Below are 13,903 nucleotides of genomic sequence, written 5' to 3'. Positions count from 1 at the left end.
TATTTACTAACAAAATAGCCGAACTTGGTCATATGTGACGTCACAAGCTAAAGGCCCCCAGAACAAGGCCACCTTTATATGCATAGATAAATGCAGTTACATATATATTATATATGAACCATTCCGAACACAATATATGCGTGGGAATATGAGTCATGTATCAGTATGTACATAGGTATGCTACCAGGTGCATGCGAATAGAAAATATGGTGCAATAACTGGTGCAAGTTCTCAGTTGTGCAGTGGCTCACGGGAGTCCTGGGAGGTTCCGCGTTGTGGTTCGAATCCCAGAATCGCCCTGATTCACGTGTCCTCTCAGTAACCGTGCTTGTTGGATTCACTAAAGTAGTATTAATTTGAGATCTGCATCGCTAAGTCCTTTTCGTCCACATTAACTTTAGAAAACTGAAACATGTTCACTCGCTCTGACATGGATGTGTGTGTTTTACGTTTCAGCTTTGATCCAGATCCCACTGTCCGCCATTCCTTCTGGTCACTGGTCATTGGTGGGATGATAGGCTGGACGGCGACTTACGGGGTCAACCAGGCCAGTGTCCAGCGCTACTGTGCACTGCCAACACTACAGAAGGCCAAACTGTAAGGACTGTATGGAAAAGCTGGGATAAAATAATGTGTCCTCGGTTTTTACAAAATGAAATCATTCACTGGACTTTCTGACAAGAAATATTGTGTGTAAAAAAACACTGGGCGTGGCTCCTCCAAGTCCAGTCGATTTCTATGATGTTAACTCCCAAATCTTATTGCTAACTACAGTAAACTACAGTTATAAAGAACTCGAGGGGACCACTCATTTTAGTTCGTAATAACCGTAGTTCGTTATAAGCATACATACAGCATATATACAACAAATAGCCGGGACTAAAATTAAGTTCGTTATATCCGTCAGTTCGTTATAAGCGTGTTCGTTATAAACGTAGTTTACTGTACATTAAATGGTGAAGGAACGTCACCTCGTTTCGTTTGTTCCAACATATTTGAAAGGGACTACAGACCTATTTCAGAGAGATTTGCAGTTTGTGTAAAATCTCTACGGTGATGCAGCGTTCATGCAATCAGAGGTCGTTATTGTTTTTGGAAACCTCTGATTGACCAAACAAATTCATTGACCAAATTGATCAAAACAACAATCATGATAGAGCGATCATTGATAACACTGTGAGAGCAGCCCGCTGTGCCTTGTGAGAAGTGTTGACTGTTTTCATAGTCAAGAGACAACATGGATTTCAAATTCTTTTTTTTACGGGGAACACAACATTTCGTTGTAATTACTTACGTATTCATCAGGTGAATGAATGCTAACTTCTTTGATAGGCATTTAGAAGTTGGAGTACTTAGTACGGATAAGAATTTATGGATGAACAACTTCTTTATTACAATTAAGAGCGACGTTTCGGTGTAGGTTCTAACACCGTTATCAAGCAAGTGATATACGGAGTATGGTTGACAAGTATATATACAGGTAGGAGGCAATGTTTATACAGTAGAGTAGATATCAGATGTAGTTATACTGGAGTGGAGAAGCCTGTTATGTGCAGACAACGGTAGTAACTGATGCTACTATGTTTAGAGCCTACATACATACATATATTAAGCTGCACGTGTAAAACAACAATACACATAAGATAACAAAGGTGGAAACTTAACAAGGAAAGGCAACTGTTAACTAGCCCTGGTTGGTGATTAGCAATAGACAAATGGAAGCCTGGAGTTGAATAAGCACTGATTGGTAATAAGAAATGGACACCCAAGGCACATGTGTTCTCTGGTCACGGTAAATGGCTGGCTCGTATCTCCTGATGTCAATGGTCTCTAGTAGATTCCTTGGAGGCCAGTTGTTGTTGGTTGTGGGCAGGACTTTGGGTAGTATCATATTCTTCCTAATCCAAGACTAATGAATATCTATCCGATAAAACGATAGACACATTTTTTGTTTGGCATACGTTTTGTTATATAATGTCTGTCCGATGAGGTATGAACGCTAATTGAAAACATTTAATTGCAGTTCGGTGATGCTGAATGTCATTGGCGTTATCATTCTATTGACCATCGTGTGTCTTGCCGGAATCATTATCTTCGCCTATTACGCTAAAAAAGGATGTGACCCACTGTCTGCAAAATACGTCACTAACTCGAACCAAGTAAGAACTGATAGAATGAATAATAACTACTGAATGGGAAGGCTTAGTAATGATTTATCTGTCTGAAAACAAAGTAGCAGTCAGTGTTCGATTTTCAACTTGTTAAAACTGTTTGGTGTCAGCCGTCGTCTTTGGAAGCATTGTAAGCAGCGCTGTAATACCATGCTCACTCATTCACTCATTCTCACACTTACCTTTCCAGCTGATACCCTACTTCGTGATGGAGGTGCTCGGATATCCCGGTCTCCCAGGATTGTTCATCTCATGTCTCTTTAGTGGAGCACTCAGGTAGGAAGTCTTCAGTATAGTGGAGCACTCAGATAGAAACTGTTCTGTTAAGTGGAGCACTCAGGTAGGAAGTCTTCAGTATAGTGGAGCACGCAGGTAGGAACTGTTCAATATAGTGGAGCACTCAAGTAGGAACTGTTCAGTATAGTGGAACACCCAGGTAGGAAGTCCTCAGTATAGTGGAGCAATCAGGTAGGAACTGTTCAATATAGTGGAGCACTCAGGTAGGAACTGTTCAATATAGTGGAGCACTCAGGTAGGAACTGTTCAATATAGTGGAGCAATCAGGTAGGAACTGTTCAATATAGTGGAGCAATCAGGTAGGAACTGTTCAATATAGTGGAGCACTCAGGTAGGAAGTCTTCAGTATAGTGGTCTTCAGTATAGTGTAGAAACAGTTGACTTGGATTGATTATGTGAGATAATACCATGTAGGTGGGCCGAGCAACAGGTGAGGACTTCTTAACGTTATCCGTCTTTGTCGTCTCACATAGCCTTACCCAGAACATCACCATATTTTAATCGGCAATCTTGTAACTTCTTACAGCACGATGTCCTCCTGTCTGAACGCCCTGGCTGCTGTCTGCTGGGAGGACTTCCTGAAGCCAGTCCTCGGGGAAAGACTGACCGAGGGACAGAAAACACTCGTTACAAAATTGTTGGGTTAGCTTTTCTAAGTTATTCATTTTCATTACAGTAGAGGTACGAGTTCTTCAGATCCAAATCCACTTATGTAGGAAAGAAAAGAGTACAGCCTCTGCCTAACACTCGGCGCAATTCATTCCAGTGGAATGAAATGAGTAGCCTGTGGTTTCGATGTAGAGCTAGATTACCTGTATAATTAATAATAATAATAATAATAATAATAATGACCTCCTCAGCGCAGATCCCCAACATTCCTTACTAACCTCCTTTACATGGATGACCTTGAAGTTATTGCCAATGGAGGATCCACTAAAAAAACAGATTCTCCTTGTTGGGTCCTTTACTAATGACATTGGCATGTCCTTTGGACTCGACAAATGCAACATTATTCATCTGAATTGTGGCAAGGTAGAAGAGCGAGGATCAGTCAGTTTACTTGGAGGAGGAGTTTTTGACCATCTCGTTGAAGGTCAGGCCTATACGTACTTAGGGATGCAGAAACTACAGAATGCCCATATCAAGGAAAACCTTCGGGCAGATTTCAAATGTAGGCTTAAGAAAAGCTGAAGTTCAGAGCTGAACTCTTATGATAAAATTAAAGCCACAACTGCTTATGTTGTACCCGTCCTTTCACATTCCTTTTGATGCTGTTGATTGGACGTAACAAGAGCTTGACAGCCTCACACGAAGATTCATGTCACACAATAGATCCAATCACCCTCGCTCTTCCCACAATCGCTTATATTTACCAGTCATAATGGGAGGGCATGGTTTGATTAACGTTGGGGTTCTTCGTGATAGAATTTTTTTGTGCACTTTTGCACATATTTATTTGTATGATGATCCTCTTGTGAAGCATGTCAAGACTCGTGACGAAAACAAGGAATTCCACAGTTTTCTAGAACGAGCAAAGGATGTGGTACACAATCTCGATGCCAATGGTTCTGTACTGATGGACCGTACAGAAATGAGTGTCATCCTGTTGGATGAAGCAGAAGGCTTTCTGTTTGCTGCTCAAGACCAGTCACTTCCCACTCGAAACCATCAATTTCTGATTTTGCATCAAAATGTAATGTAGAATATGCAATGAATTTAATGAGACTGTCCAACATATTGTCAGTGGATGCCCAGCTTTGGCACTCCATCATATCTTAAGCGATATGATGGAGTGGCTCGATCCTTTTGTTACCGGCTTTGCCATGCTCGAACTTTCACACGACCAAGAATATGTTTGAGTTCGAACGGTATGCACTATTTGACGGAAGTCAACAAGATTCCAAAAATGATATCATTTGTGTTTGTTCTGAGGTTCATGCTTGCAGCAGTGGTCTGCAAGCGTTACAGGTGGCAGTGTCATTCCACAGAGCATTGCAGTACTCTTAGCGTGACACGTAACTGTGAATGACCAGTTGTGCTCGCCTTGTCTAAATATCTACGGATTCCGCACTGAATAATTATACGTTGAATATGAACCCGCTGACTTCAACGGATGTAGCTGGAAGCTTCACGAGTACCAAGGATGAGGGATCCCCTCTTGTCAGCTTTCAGATTTAGCTAATATGCCACAACGGACATTGTGGGTGCATCCCTACGATTGACCTTGCAATGTTGTACTTTGACTGGCTTGATTCAAAGCTATAACTGAATGTCATTATCATATCCGTGGAAACTGAATCCATGCTACATTATTATGCTGCCAACTGGTTGGATGTATAGTGAAAGCAAAGAAGGCCCCACGGGAAGTTCATTAAAGGCGAATTCATTGGTGTTCGCAAAAATATTGAATGAAATGGTATTAGTTAGGTTCCTATTTTTTGGTGAGTGAGTGGGTCTGGTTTTACGCCGCTTTTTGCAATATTCCAACAATATCACGGCGGGGGACCCCAGAAATGGGCTTTACACATTGTGCCCATGTGGGGAATCGAACCCGGGTCCTCAGCGGGACGAGCGAACGCTTTCACCACAAGGCTACTCCCGTGCCTCATCTTTTAGCTTTCAGTCTGAAATTAGGAAATATGCCCGTAAACAAAGCATGGCCGGGTGGGTTTACTGTGTTTGACGCCTTAGCCTCAATACATTCAAAAAATATTCTCTGCAAAGGAGGTCCAAACAGTTTTACTTGTTGTATTTTATTGTTCTAACAGTCTGTAATTTTACCCACTTATCTTTTAGGAACGGATTATTTGCACAGGTCTTGGTCCGGAGTGTTAGACTGTTGCATGGAATATTTTCGGCTTATGCTTACATGTGCAAGATCGGCAGCTAAACCTTTTTAAAGAGGCATTATGAAGTTGGAGCACTTCCTTGATAACGGTGTTAGAACCTACACCGAAACGTCGCTCCTAATTGTGATAAAGAAGTTGTCATCCATATATCTTATTCTTACTAAGCACTCCAACTTCTTAATGCCTCTCAAAGAAACTTTGGTGCCCTGTTAGAAAAGATCTATAGCATCCAGATTGTCCTTCACGGATTGGTTTGCGTCATTTAGGGTACTTCATTATTACAACAAAACTAAACAATACTTTCACTTTGCAGTTCTGTTTTTCGGTGGCGCTGGTATCGGGATGTCTTTTATGGCAATGAATTTAGGAGGAACAGTTTTACAGGTGCGTGATGGGGTGTTTTATTAAACAGCGTTACTGGATCTAAATGGACTCAATATCAACAAATAAAAGAGTAAGCATATTGAATCAGCAAAAAACGTTTGAAATGCTTTCAAATAGCTGATATTGCAGACAAAGTTTAAGCTGATGAATTTTTTAAAACATTTTGATCGAATGTTGAGATGAGACCTTTGTTCTGTGTCGTCACTAAGGCATCGTTGAGCTTCACTGGGGCTGCCTCGGGGCCTCTGCTGGGGATGTTTGCTCTCGGCGCCTTCTTCCCATGGGCCAATTGGATTGTAAGTTCAGTCAGATATAGCGGACACCAATAATGTATGTTTCATTTCACGCTGGTATTTGACGTGTCAAAATGCAAATAAATTTTAAGTGTGATTTCTCCTTTCTTCTAAAGAAATAGTCCTTTAATTTCAGTGCATAAGTGGTTCAAAAAAAGGTTTATGAATATAAAAGTTTGTTGTTTTGCTTTTCTTACTTCATGGTCAAGTTCCCTAAAAATATATAATGTTTTTGTATATATATATATTGAGCTGTACCTTTCTTTTAAAGATTGGAGTGGAGGAGAATTCTAGATTGATTTTCACGCCGAATACCATGGCTCGATTCCCCACACGGAAACATTGCGTTGAATCCTTTTCTAGTTACCCCCGCACTGATAATGCAGAATATTGCTTAGAGCGGCGTAAACTCACTCACTCACTCACTCACTCAAAGTGAAATAGCGAGTATGAGATCATATATGTCTTGTAGGGAGCAGTGGTCGGAGGTATTCTAGGGTTGGCGTTTCCCTTGTGGATCAGCATAGGAGCCTACACGGTTGTGGGAGCTCCAACTGGCCTTGACTACCCAACATACAACTGCAGCGTCCCCAACACCACCGACTCCATGACAACAACAATGTCCTCCATCATGACAACTGGGCCCGTCGAATAGTGAGTGTTGTGTGCGCACGAAGTAAGGCCTTTTAGCTTTTATTTGATGAAATGACTGGCCTAAAAGTCAATGAAGGTGGTCGATGCTGAAGAAATTTCATTTTCGAGATTTGTTCTGCTGCTGCTGAATGAAAAACAAACTGGAAAGTCACATCATCCAGGACGTACGACTGTCAAACGGTAACGAAAGATTGATCGAGGACAGATTGTATTTCTAGAAGATTTCACATTAAAACTGCCGACCTACACCTTTCAGAAAGTAAGATTGAATGCACTAACAATTAATTGCAATTAAATTACGATATTAAAAATTTCACCTATATCTAGATACATGTAGGTACCTTTGTGATCTAAGTCCAATCAATGGTATGTAATGAAAAAAATCTGATTTAATGAAAACAGTATCTAGATGACAGCCCGATTGTTTCCAGACCGTTCACCTATGGCGGGAGTACTTTCTGTGCGGACAAACCTTTTGATACATACGGTGTGAATGGCGGGTGCGGTACCCTCTTTCCGAACACCTGGTATCATCACAGATATTCAGTGATGCATTCATATAATTTTCATCACTATTTAGCCCTTTACTACCAAAGGAATGTTGCACGGCTGATAATGGAGACTGATTGTGCTCTAGCGCTGGCATTATATATTTAGACTGGTGTCTCCGCCCTCAACACAGTGTCCACTCTACCTCATCTCTACTCTATCATGTTTCAGTACTGGCGTCTCCGCCCTGTACACAGTGTCCTCTCTACCTCATTTCTACTCTGTCATGTTTCAGTACTGGCGTCTCCGCCCTGTACACAGTGTCCTCTCTACCTCATCTCTACTCTATCATGTTTCGGTACTGGTGTCTCCGCCCTGTACACAGTGTCCTCTCTACCTCATCTCTACCCTATCATGTTTCGGTATTGGTGTCTCCGCCCTGTACACAGTGTCCTCTCTACCTCATCTCTACTCTGTCATGTTTCAGTACTGGTGTCTCCGCTCTGTACACAGTGTCCTCTCTACCTCATCTCTACTCTGTCATGTTTCAGTACTGGTGTCTCCGCCCTCAACACAGTGTCCTCTCTACCTCAGCTTTACTCTATCATGTTTCAGTACTGGTGTCTCCGCTCTAGACACAGTGTCCACTCTACCTCATCTCTACTCTATCACGTTTCAGTACTGGTGTCTCCGCCCTGTACACAGTGTCATCTCTACCTCATCTCTACTCTATCATGTTTCAGTACTGGTATCAACGCCCTGTACACCGTGTCATATTTGTGGTACCCGGCTATTGGAGCAGCGACAGTGATCATTGTTGGTCTCATTGTGAGCGCTATCACGGGTAAGTTATCGTATTTATTTTTCAAGATAATTGACATCTTGTTCACATCATACCGTATATTAAATATCTTTTTCCGCTGTACTCGCAGGTATGAATCGACTAGGTGATGTGGACACAAAGTATCTGGTACCTTTCTTCGACCGACTCTTCTGCTGCCTCCCCGGCCCAATCAGCAGGTGTCTCCGTTGTAACCAGGAGTTCAGAGACCCGGAGGTAGGTGTCTCCACTGTAACCAGGAGTTCAGAGACCCGGAGGTAGGTGTCTCCGCTGTAACCAGGAGTTCAGAGACCCGGAGGTAGGTGTCTCCCCTGTAACCAGGGGGTCAGAGATCCGGAGGTAGGTGTCTCCACTGTAACCAGGAGTTTAGAGACCCGGAGGTAGGTGTCTCCGCTGTAACCAGGAGTTCAGAGACCCGGAGGTAGGTGTCTCCACTGTAACCAGGAGTTCAGAGGCCCGGAGGTTGGTGTCCCCGCTGTAACCAGGAGTTCAGAGACCCGGAGGTAGGTGTCTCCGCTGTAACCAGGAGCTCAGAGACCCGGAGGTAGGTGTCTCCGATGTAACCAGGGGGTCAGAGACCCGGAGGTAGGTGTCTCCGCTGTAACCAGGAGCTCAGAGACCCGGAGGTAGGTGTCTCCGCTGTAACCAGGAGTTTAGAGACCCGGAACTACGTGTCTCCGCTGTAACCAGGAGTTTAGAGACCCGGAACTACGTGTCTCCGTTGTAACCAGTAGTTTAGAGACCCGGAGGTAGGTATTTCCACTGTAAACAGGAGTTCAGAGACCCGGAGGTTGGTGTCCCCGCTGTAACCAGGAGTTCAGAGACCCGGAGGTAGGTGTCTCCGCTGTAACCAGGAGTTCAGAGACCCGGAGGTAGGTGTCTCCGCTGTAACCAGGAGTTCAGAGACACAGATGTAGGTGTCTCCGCTGTAACCAGGAGTTCAGAGACCCGGAGGTAGGTGTCTCCACTGTAACCAGGAGTTCAGAGACCAGGAGGTTTGTGTCCCCGCTGTAACCAGGAGTTCAGAGGCCCGGAGGTTGGTGTCCCCGCTGTAAGCAGGAGTTCAGAGACCAGGAGGTTTGTGTCCCCGCTGTAACCAGGAGTTCAGAGGCCCGGAGGTAGGTGTCTCCGCTGTAACCAGGAGTTCAGAGGCCCGGAGGTAGGTTTCTCCATTGTAACCAGGAGTTCAGAGACCAGGAGGTTTGTGTCCCCGCTGTAACCAGGAGTTCAGAGGCCCGGAGGTAGGTGTCCCCGCTGTAAGCAGGAGTTCAGAGGCCCGGAGGTAGGTGTCTCCGCTGTAACCAGGAGTTGAGAGACCCGGAGGTAGGTGTCTCCGCTGTAACCAGGAGTTCAGAGACCCGGAGGTAGGTGTCTCCGATGTAACCAGGAGTTCAGAGACCCGGAGGTAGGTGTCTCCGCTGTAACCAGGAGTTCAGAGACCCAGAGGTAGGTTTCAAGCCCCATTTGCATAAAACAACCTTTAGCTGATACCGTTTTAAGCTGTTGACCACGGCTGAGACTGGTTTGTGAAACAGAAGTATCTAAAGCTGGTGGCTTGGGTTGACTCATCAATGTCTGGTGTAAATGGTGATCAGCTGGTCCCACTGCCTGGAATGACTGTAAATGATAATCAGCTGATCACACTGCCTAGAATGACTGTAAAAGATAATCAGTTGATCACACTGCCTGATATTACAGAAAATGATAATCAGATGATCACACTGCCTAGAATGACTGTAAATGATAATCAGTTGATCACACTGCCTAGAATGACTGTAAAAGATAATCAGTTGATCACACTGCCTGATATTACAGAAAATGATAATCAGTTGATCACACTGCCTAGAATGACTGTAAATGATAATCAGTTGATCACACTGCCTAGAATGACTTTAAATGATAATCAGTTGATCACACTGCCTGGAATGACTGTAAAAGATAATCAGTTGATCACACTGCCTGATATTACAGAAAATGGTGATCAGCTGGTCCCACTGCCTGGAATGACTGTAAATGATAATCAGTTGATCACACTGCCTAGAATGACTGTAAAAGATAATCAGTTGATCACACTGCCTGATATTACAGAAAATGATAATCAGATGATCACACTGCCTAGAATGACTTTAAATGATAATCAGTTGATCACACTGTCTGATATTACAGAAAATGATAATCAGTTGATCACACTGCCTGGAATGACTTTAAATGATAATCAGTTGATCACACTGCCTCGAATGACTTTAAATGATAATCAGTTGATCACACTGCCTGGAATGACTGTAAAAGATAATCAGTTGGTCACAAGGCCTGGCGCCAATCTAAATGGTAATTAGCAGCTCACAATGGCTGACGTCACTGTAGATGGTAATCAGTAGCTCACAATGACTGATGCCACTGTAACTGGTAATCAGTAGCTCGCAATGACTGATGCCACTGTAACTGGTAATCAGTAGCTCGCAATGACTGATGCCACTGTAACTGGTAATCAGTAGCTCGCAATGACTGATGCCACTGTAACTGGTAATCAGTAGCTCGCAATGACTGACGCCACTGTAACTGGTAATCAGTAGCTCGCAATGACTGACGCCACTGTAACTGGTAATCAGTAGCTCGCAATGACTGATGCCACTGTAAATGGTAATCAGTAGCTCACAATGACTGATGCCACTGTAACTGGTAATCAGTAGCTCGCAATGACTGAAGCCACTGTAAATGGTAATCAGTAGCTCACAATGACTGAAGCCACTGTAAATGGTAATCAGTAGCTCACAATGATTGATGACACTGTTAATGGTAATCGGTAGCTCACAATGATTGATGACACTGTAAATGGTAACCAGTTAGTCACAATGACTGATGCCACTGTAAATGGCAATCGGTAGCTCATAATAACTGATGCCACTGTCAATGGTAATAAGTAGCTCACAATGACTGATGCCACTGTAAATGGTAATCAGTAGCTCGCAATGACTGATGCCACTGTAGATGGTAATCAGTAGCTCATAATGTCTGATGCCACTGTAAATGGTAATCAACTAGTCACAATGACTGATGCCACTGTTAATAGTAATAAGTCGGTCACAGTTTGGTGTAGCTACTGAATATTTCAATGGTCTTGAAACAGCAACTTAGAAAACTGCCGGGCCTAAGAAAATATATCCAATAGTTTTGTAGTGGCTAAGAGTTAAACAAACACAGTTATTCGATGCCGAAACGTATTTGAAATGGATATTATAGTTGTGTCTTGGATCTTTACAGTTTTTCTATGACTGTTGTCTAGTTATGTTTAAATAACGTTTGTAATATTATGGTGAAATCCAGTTTTCAAGTCTATACTTTCCTCTGCCTCGTCTTGTTTGCTATTGTTTTAAACGGGGAACCGGTGTGTGAGTGAGTGAGTGAGTGAGTATGTTTTATCTCCACTTTTAGACATTTTTCCAGCAATTTCACGGCGGCATTTCATGGACATTGTACCCATGTCGGGAATCGATCCCGGGTGTTTGGCGTGACGAGCTTACGTTTTAACCATTGGGCTACCCGACCGCCGCAACTAAATTGAAATTCGTTAACAAAATTATCTTTGGATGCTATGCGTTGAGTCTCCGGCATTTGCACCATGTACCCCAAGGGCCCCACTGACAACAATTTGAAAATAATACATGAGTCTAAGCCCTTGTATCTGAAATGATATAACGAACTCCCCGGCAGCATGCTAACGACGTAAACACATTCATAGTTATCTCCCTTGCATTACATTCGGATATGCTGGTTTACGTTCACTAAAATAATTTTACAGGTCTTACGTTTCGAGATAATATGATTATATAATTACACTGATATTGTTTACAAAAAATCAACACTTCCCAGCGGGATATATGAATTGGGTTTTTTCTAATCTGTCAGCGGGGTACAAGGCAAGCCTTGTGCATTAGCCAATCAGAAAGTAGAATAAGATAATGCCTGAGAGTAATTTGAAAGATCCCATGTGTTGAAGCTGTCATATCGCAGTGGTTAAATCATTACATTTGCTTTCTCACCATGTTATTTGTTTACTATCAGGAAATAGCATCTGAAAAGGATGAGGAGATTGTGATACCAGCGTCTGGTGATCTTGTCAGCAGTTCCGGCAAGGAGAAGTTACCCCTGAACGGGTCGGGACATATGCCTGTGTATGGATTATCATATAAAGAGAACAACGAAAATAAAACCGGATTTATCAACCCAGCTGCCGATGTCTTCAACGATCAGAAACAGCAAAACGGAACAAAGTTCTGAATCACTCTTTATAAGGATCTCAAATTGATAAATGTATTCAAATGTGACCTGTCAGGAGAAAAGGAACCTTATGCGTGCTGTAGAAAGACGTTTCACGCAACCTACTTCCTTAAAAATCTCCATTTAGATCTATGTGAACTGTACAAACATATCTTATTTTCTCTTGCTAGGTCGTAATGTAATAAAAACATTACGCCAAAACAAAGTAGCACATATGTCTACTATCGATTCATCGGTCACTATATCGAAATTTGTACTACAGTTCCAAGGCTGAAAATGGGATTTGCAGAACATTAGTCCAACTGTTTGAAGCCAGGTATCTCTTGAATGAATATGTATTGAAGCCAGTGGATTGTGTTCCTGTGTTCCTGAGATGCTGTAGTAATAAAATATGATGAGAAGTCTAAATGTGACGTTTCACCCATAAGGTCCCTTATCTCATAGTTGGTCACGCATGTTGATTCATGTACGGTCACGTTGATATCCAACAACTATTTTATACAACACAATGTGTTGTAGAGGATTTCTTTTTGTTATATCATCATTTCATAGTGATTCATAAACACATGCTCATGACACAGTCGGAATCGTACAATCGACTCTTCTTTGAGCAGAGCTTTCGTTCAGGGGTTTTCTGTTTGATACACACCTCTGTATGTATCAGTATGTATCTGTATGTCTCTGTAGATTCATTACAACATGTAGCAGGCTTTCAAATTTCGAATGTATCAACAAGTGAACAACACTTTACGTACAGTACGTATTTAATATCGCTGAACATACGCCCGTCGACGTGGTTCAGTGGATCGAGTGTCTCCCTGCAGAGCGGAATGTCAGGGTTTTGATCCCGGCCGCGTCATACGAACTACGTAACACGCTCACACACACTATGGCAATTTCTCACACACACGCACACACACGTGCATGCACGTCAATTTTCGTCAAATGATCTTAAACCACAATTCCTTTCACCTTATATAGTCAGGTTTTTCCTTTTCTTTGTGAGATTGTTTTACCTGTATGCAAAACCTATTAATAAAACCAATACAATGCCATTTTGAACTCTGATTATATATCGATGTGTATATAGTTTTAAGATATGTGAATGTTGCTTGTGTAAAAAGTGAATACAATATGTCTCTACCCATCATCATTAGATGTGTATATTCATGAATAAACAGTTTTATACTTTTACTAAAATCACTTTTTATGAGTTATTTTCTACAATGACTAAGAACGGTGTAGCAACCCATGCTTGCCGTAAAAGACGACTTTGCTTGTCGTAAGAGGCGACTAACGGGATCGGGTGGTCAGGCTTGGGGACTTGGTTGATGCATGTCATCGATCACAATTGCGTGGATCGATGCTCATGATGTCAGTCACTGGATTATCTGGTCCAAACTCGACCATTTACAGACCGCCGTCATTTAGCTGGAATATTGCTGAGTGTGTGTGAGTGAGTTGGGTTTAACGCCGCTTTTAACAGTATTCCAGTTATATCGCGGCGTGTCAGCTGAATGTGGGAGGAAAGCCCGAAGTGATGCAGGTCTTAGACGTTTACCACTTCAGTGAAACCCACGAGCACGGGTATGGTGCTGACAAACCTAGAAACATAATTGGGGCGAACCGGGATTCGAACCCACATTC

The 13,903-nt window shown here is 42.6% G+C and overlaps 1 protein-coding gene across 5 annotated transcripts in view; it reads left to right on the top strand.

Annotated features, from left to right (window-relative positions):
* The window catches only part of LOC124150299 (sodium-coupled monocarboxylate transporter 1-like), a 42,769-nt gene extending 29,313 nt beyond the window's left edge, over nt 1-13,456 (top strand). For all 5 annotated transcript variants that reach the window (XM_046522274.2, XM_046522272.2, XM_046522276.2 and 2 more), the window contains exons 7-16: nt 457-597; nt 2,024-2,159; nt 2,362-2,447; nt 2,995-3,110; nt 5,631-5,701; nt 5,911-5,997; nt 6,467-6,648; nt 7,881-7,981; nt 8,070-8,194; nt 12,041-13,456. In XM_046522274.2, coding sequence (XP_046378230.2) covers nt 457-597; nt 2,024-2,159; nt 2,362-2,447; nt 2,995-3,110; nt 5,631-5,701; nt 5,911-5,997; nt 6,467-6,648; nt 7,881-7,981; nt 8,070-8,194; nt 12,041-12,256 — 1,261 coding nt within the window. In that variant the 3' untranslated portion in view covers nt 12,257-13,456. The remainder of the gene's footprint in view (nt 1-456; nt 598-2,023; nt 2,160-2,361; nt 2,448-2,994; nt 3,111-5,630; nt 5,702-5,910; nt 5,998-6,466; nt 6,649-7,880; nt 7,982-8,069; nt 8,195-12,040) is intronic.
* The last annotated feature ends 447 nt before the right edge of the window (nt 13,457-13,903 follow it).

Source organism: Haliotis rufescens, unplaced genomic scaffold (assembly GCF_023055435.1).
Source record: "Haliotis rufescens isolate VD_foot unplaced genomic scaffold, xgHalRufe1.0.p SCAF_33, whole genome shotgun sequence".
Taxonomy (NCBI): domain Eukaryota; kingdom Metazoa; phylum Mollusca; class Gastropoda; order Lepetellida; family Haliotidae; genus Haliotis; species Haliotis rufescens.
This window is presented reverse-complemented; position numbering and strand designations above follow the sequence as displayed.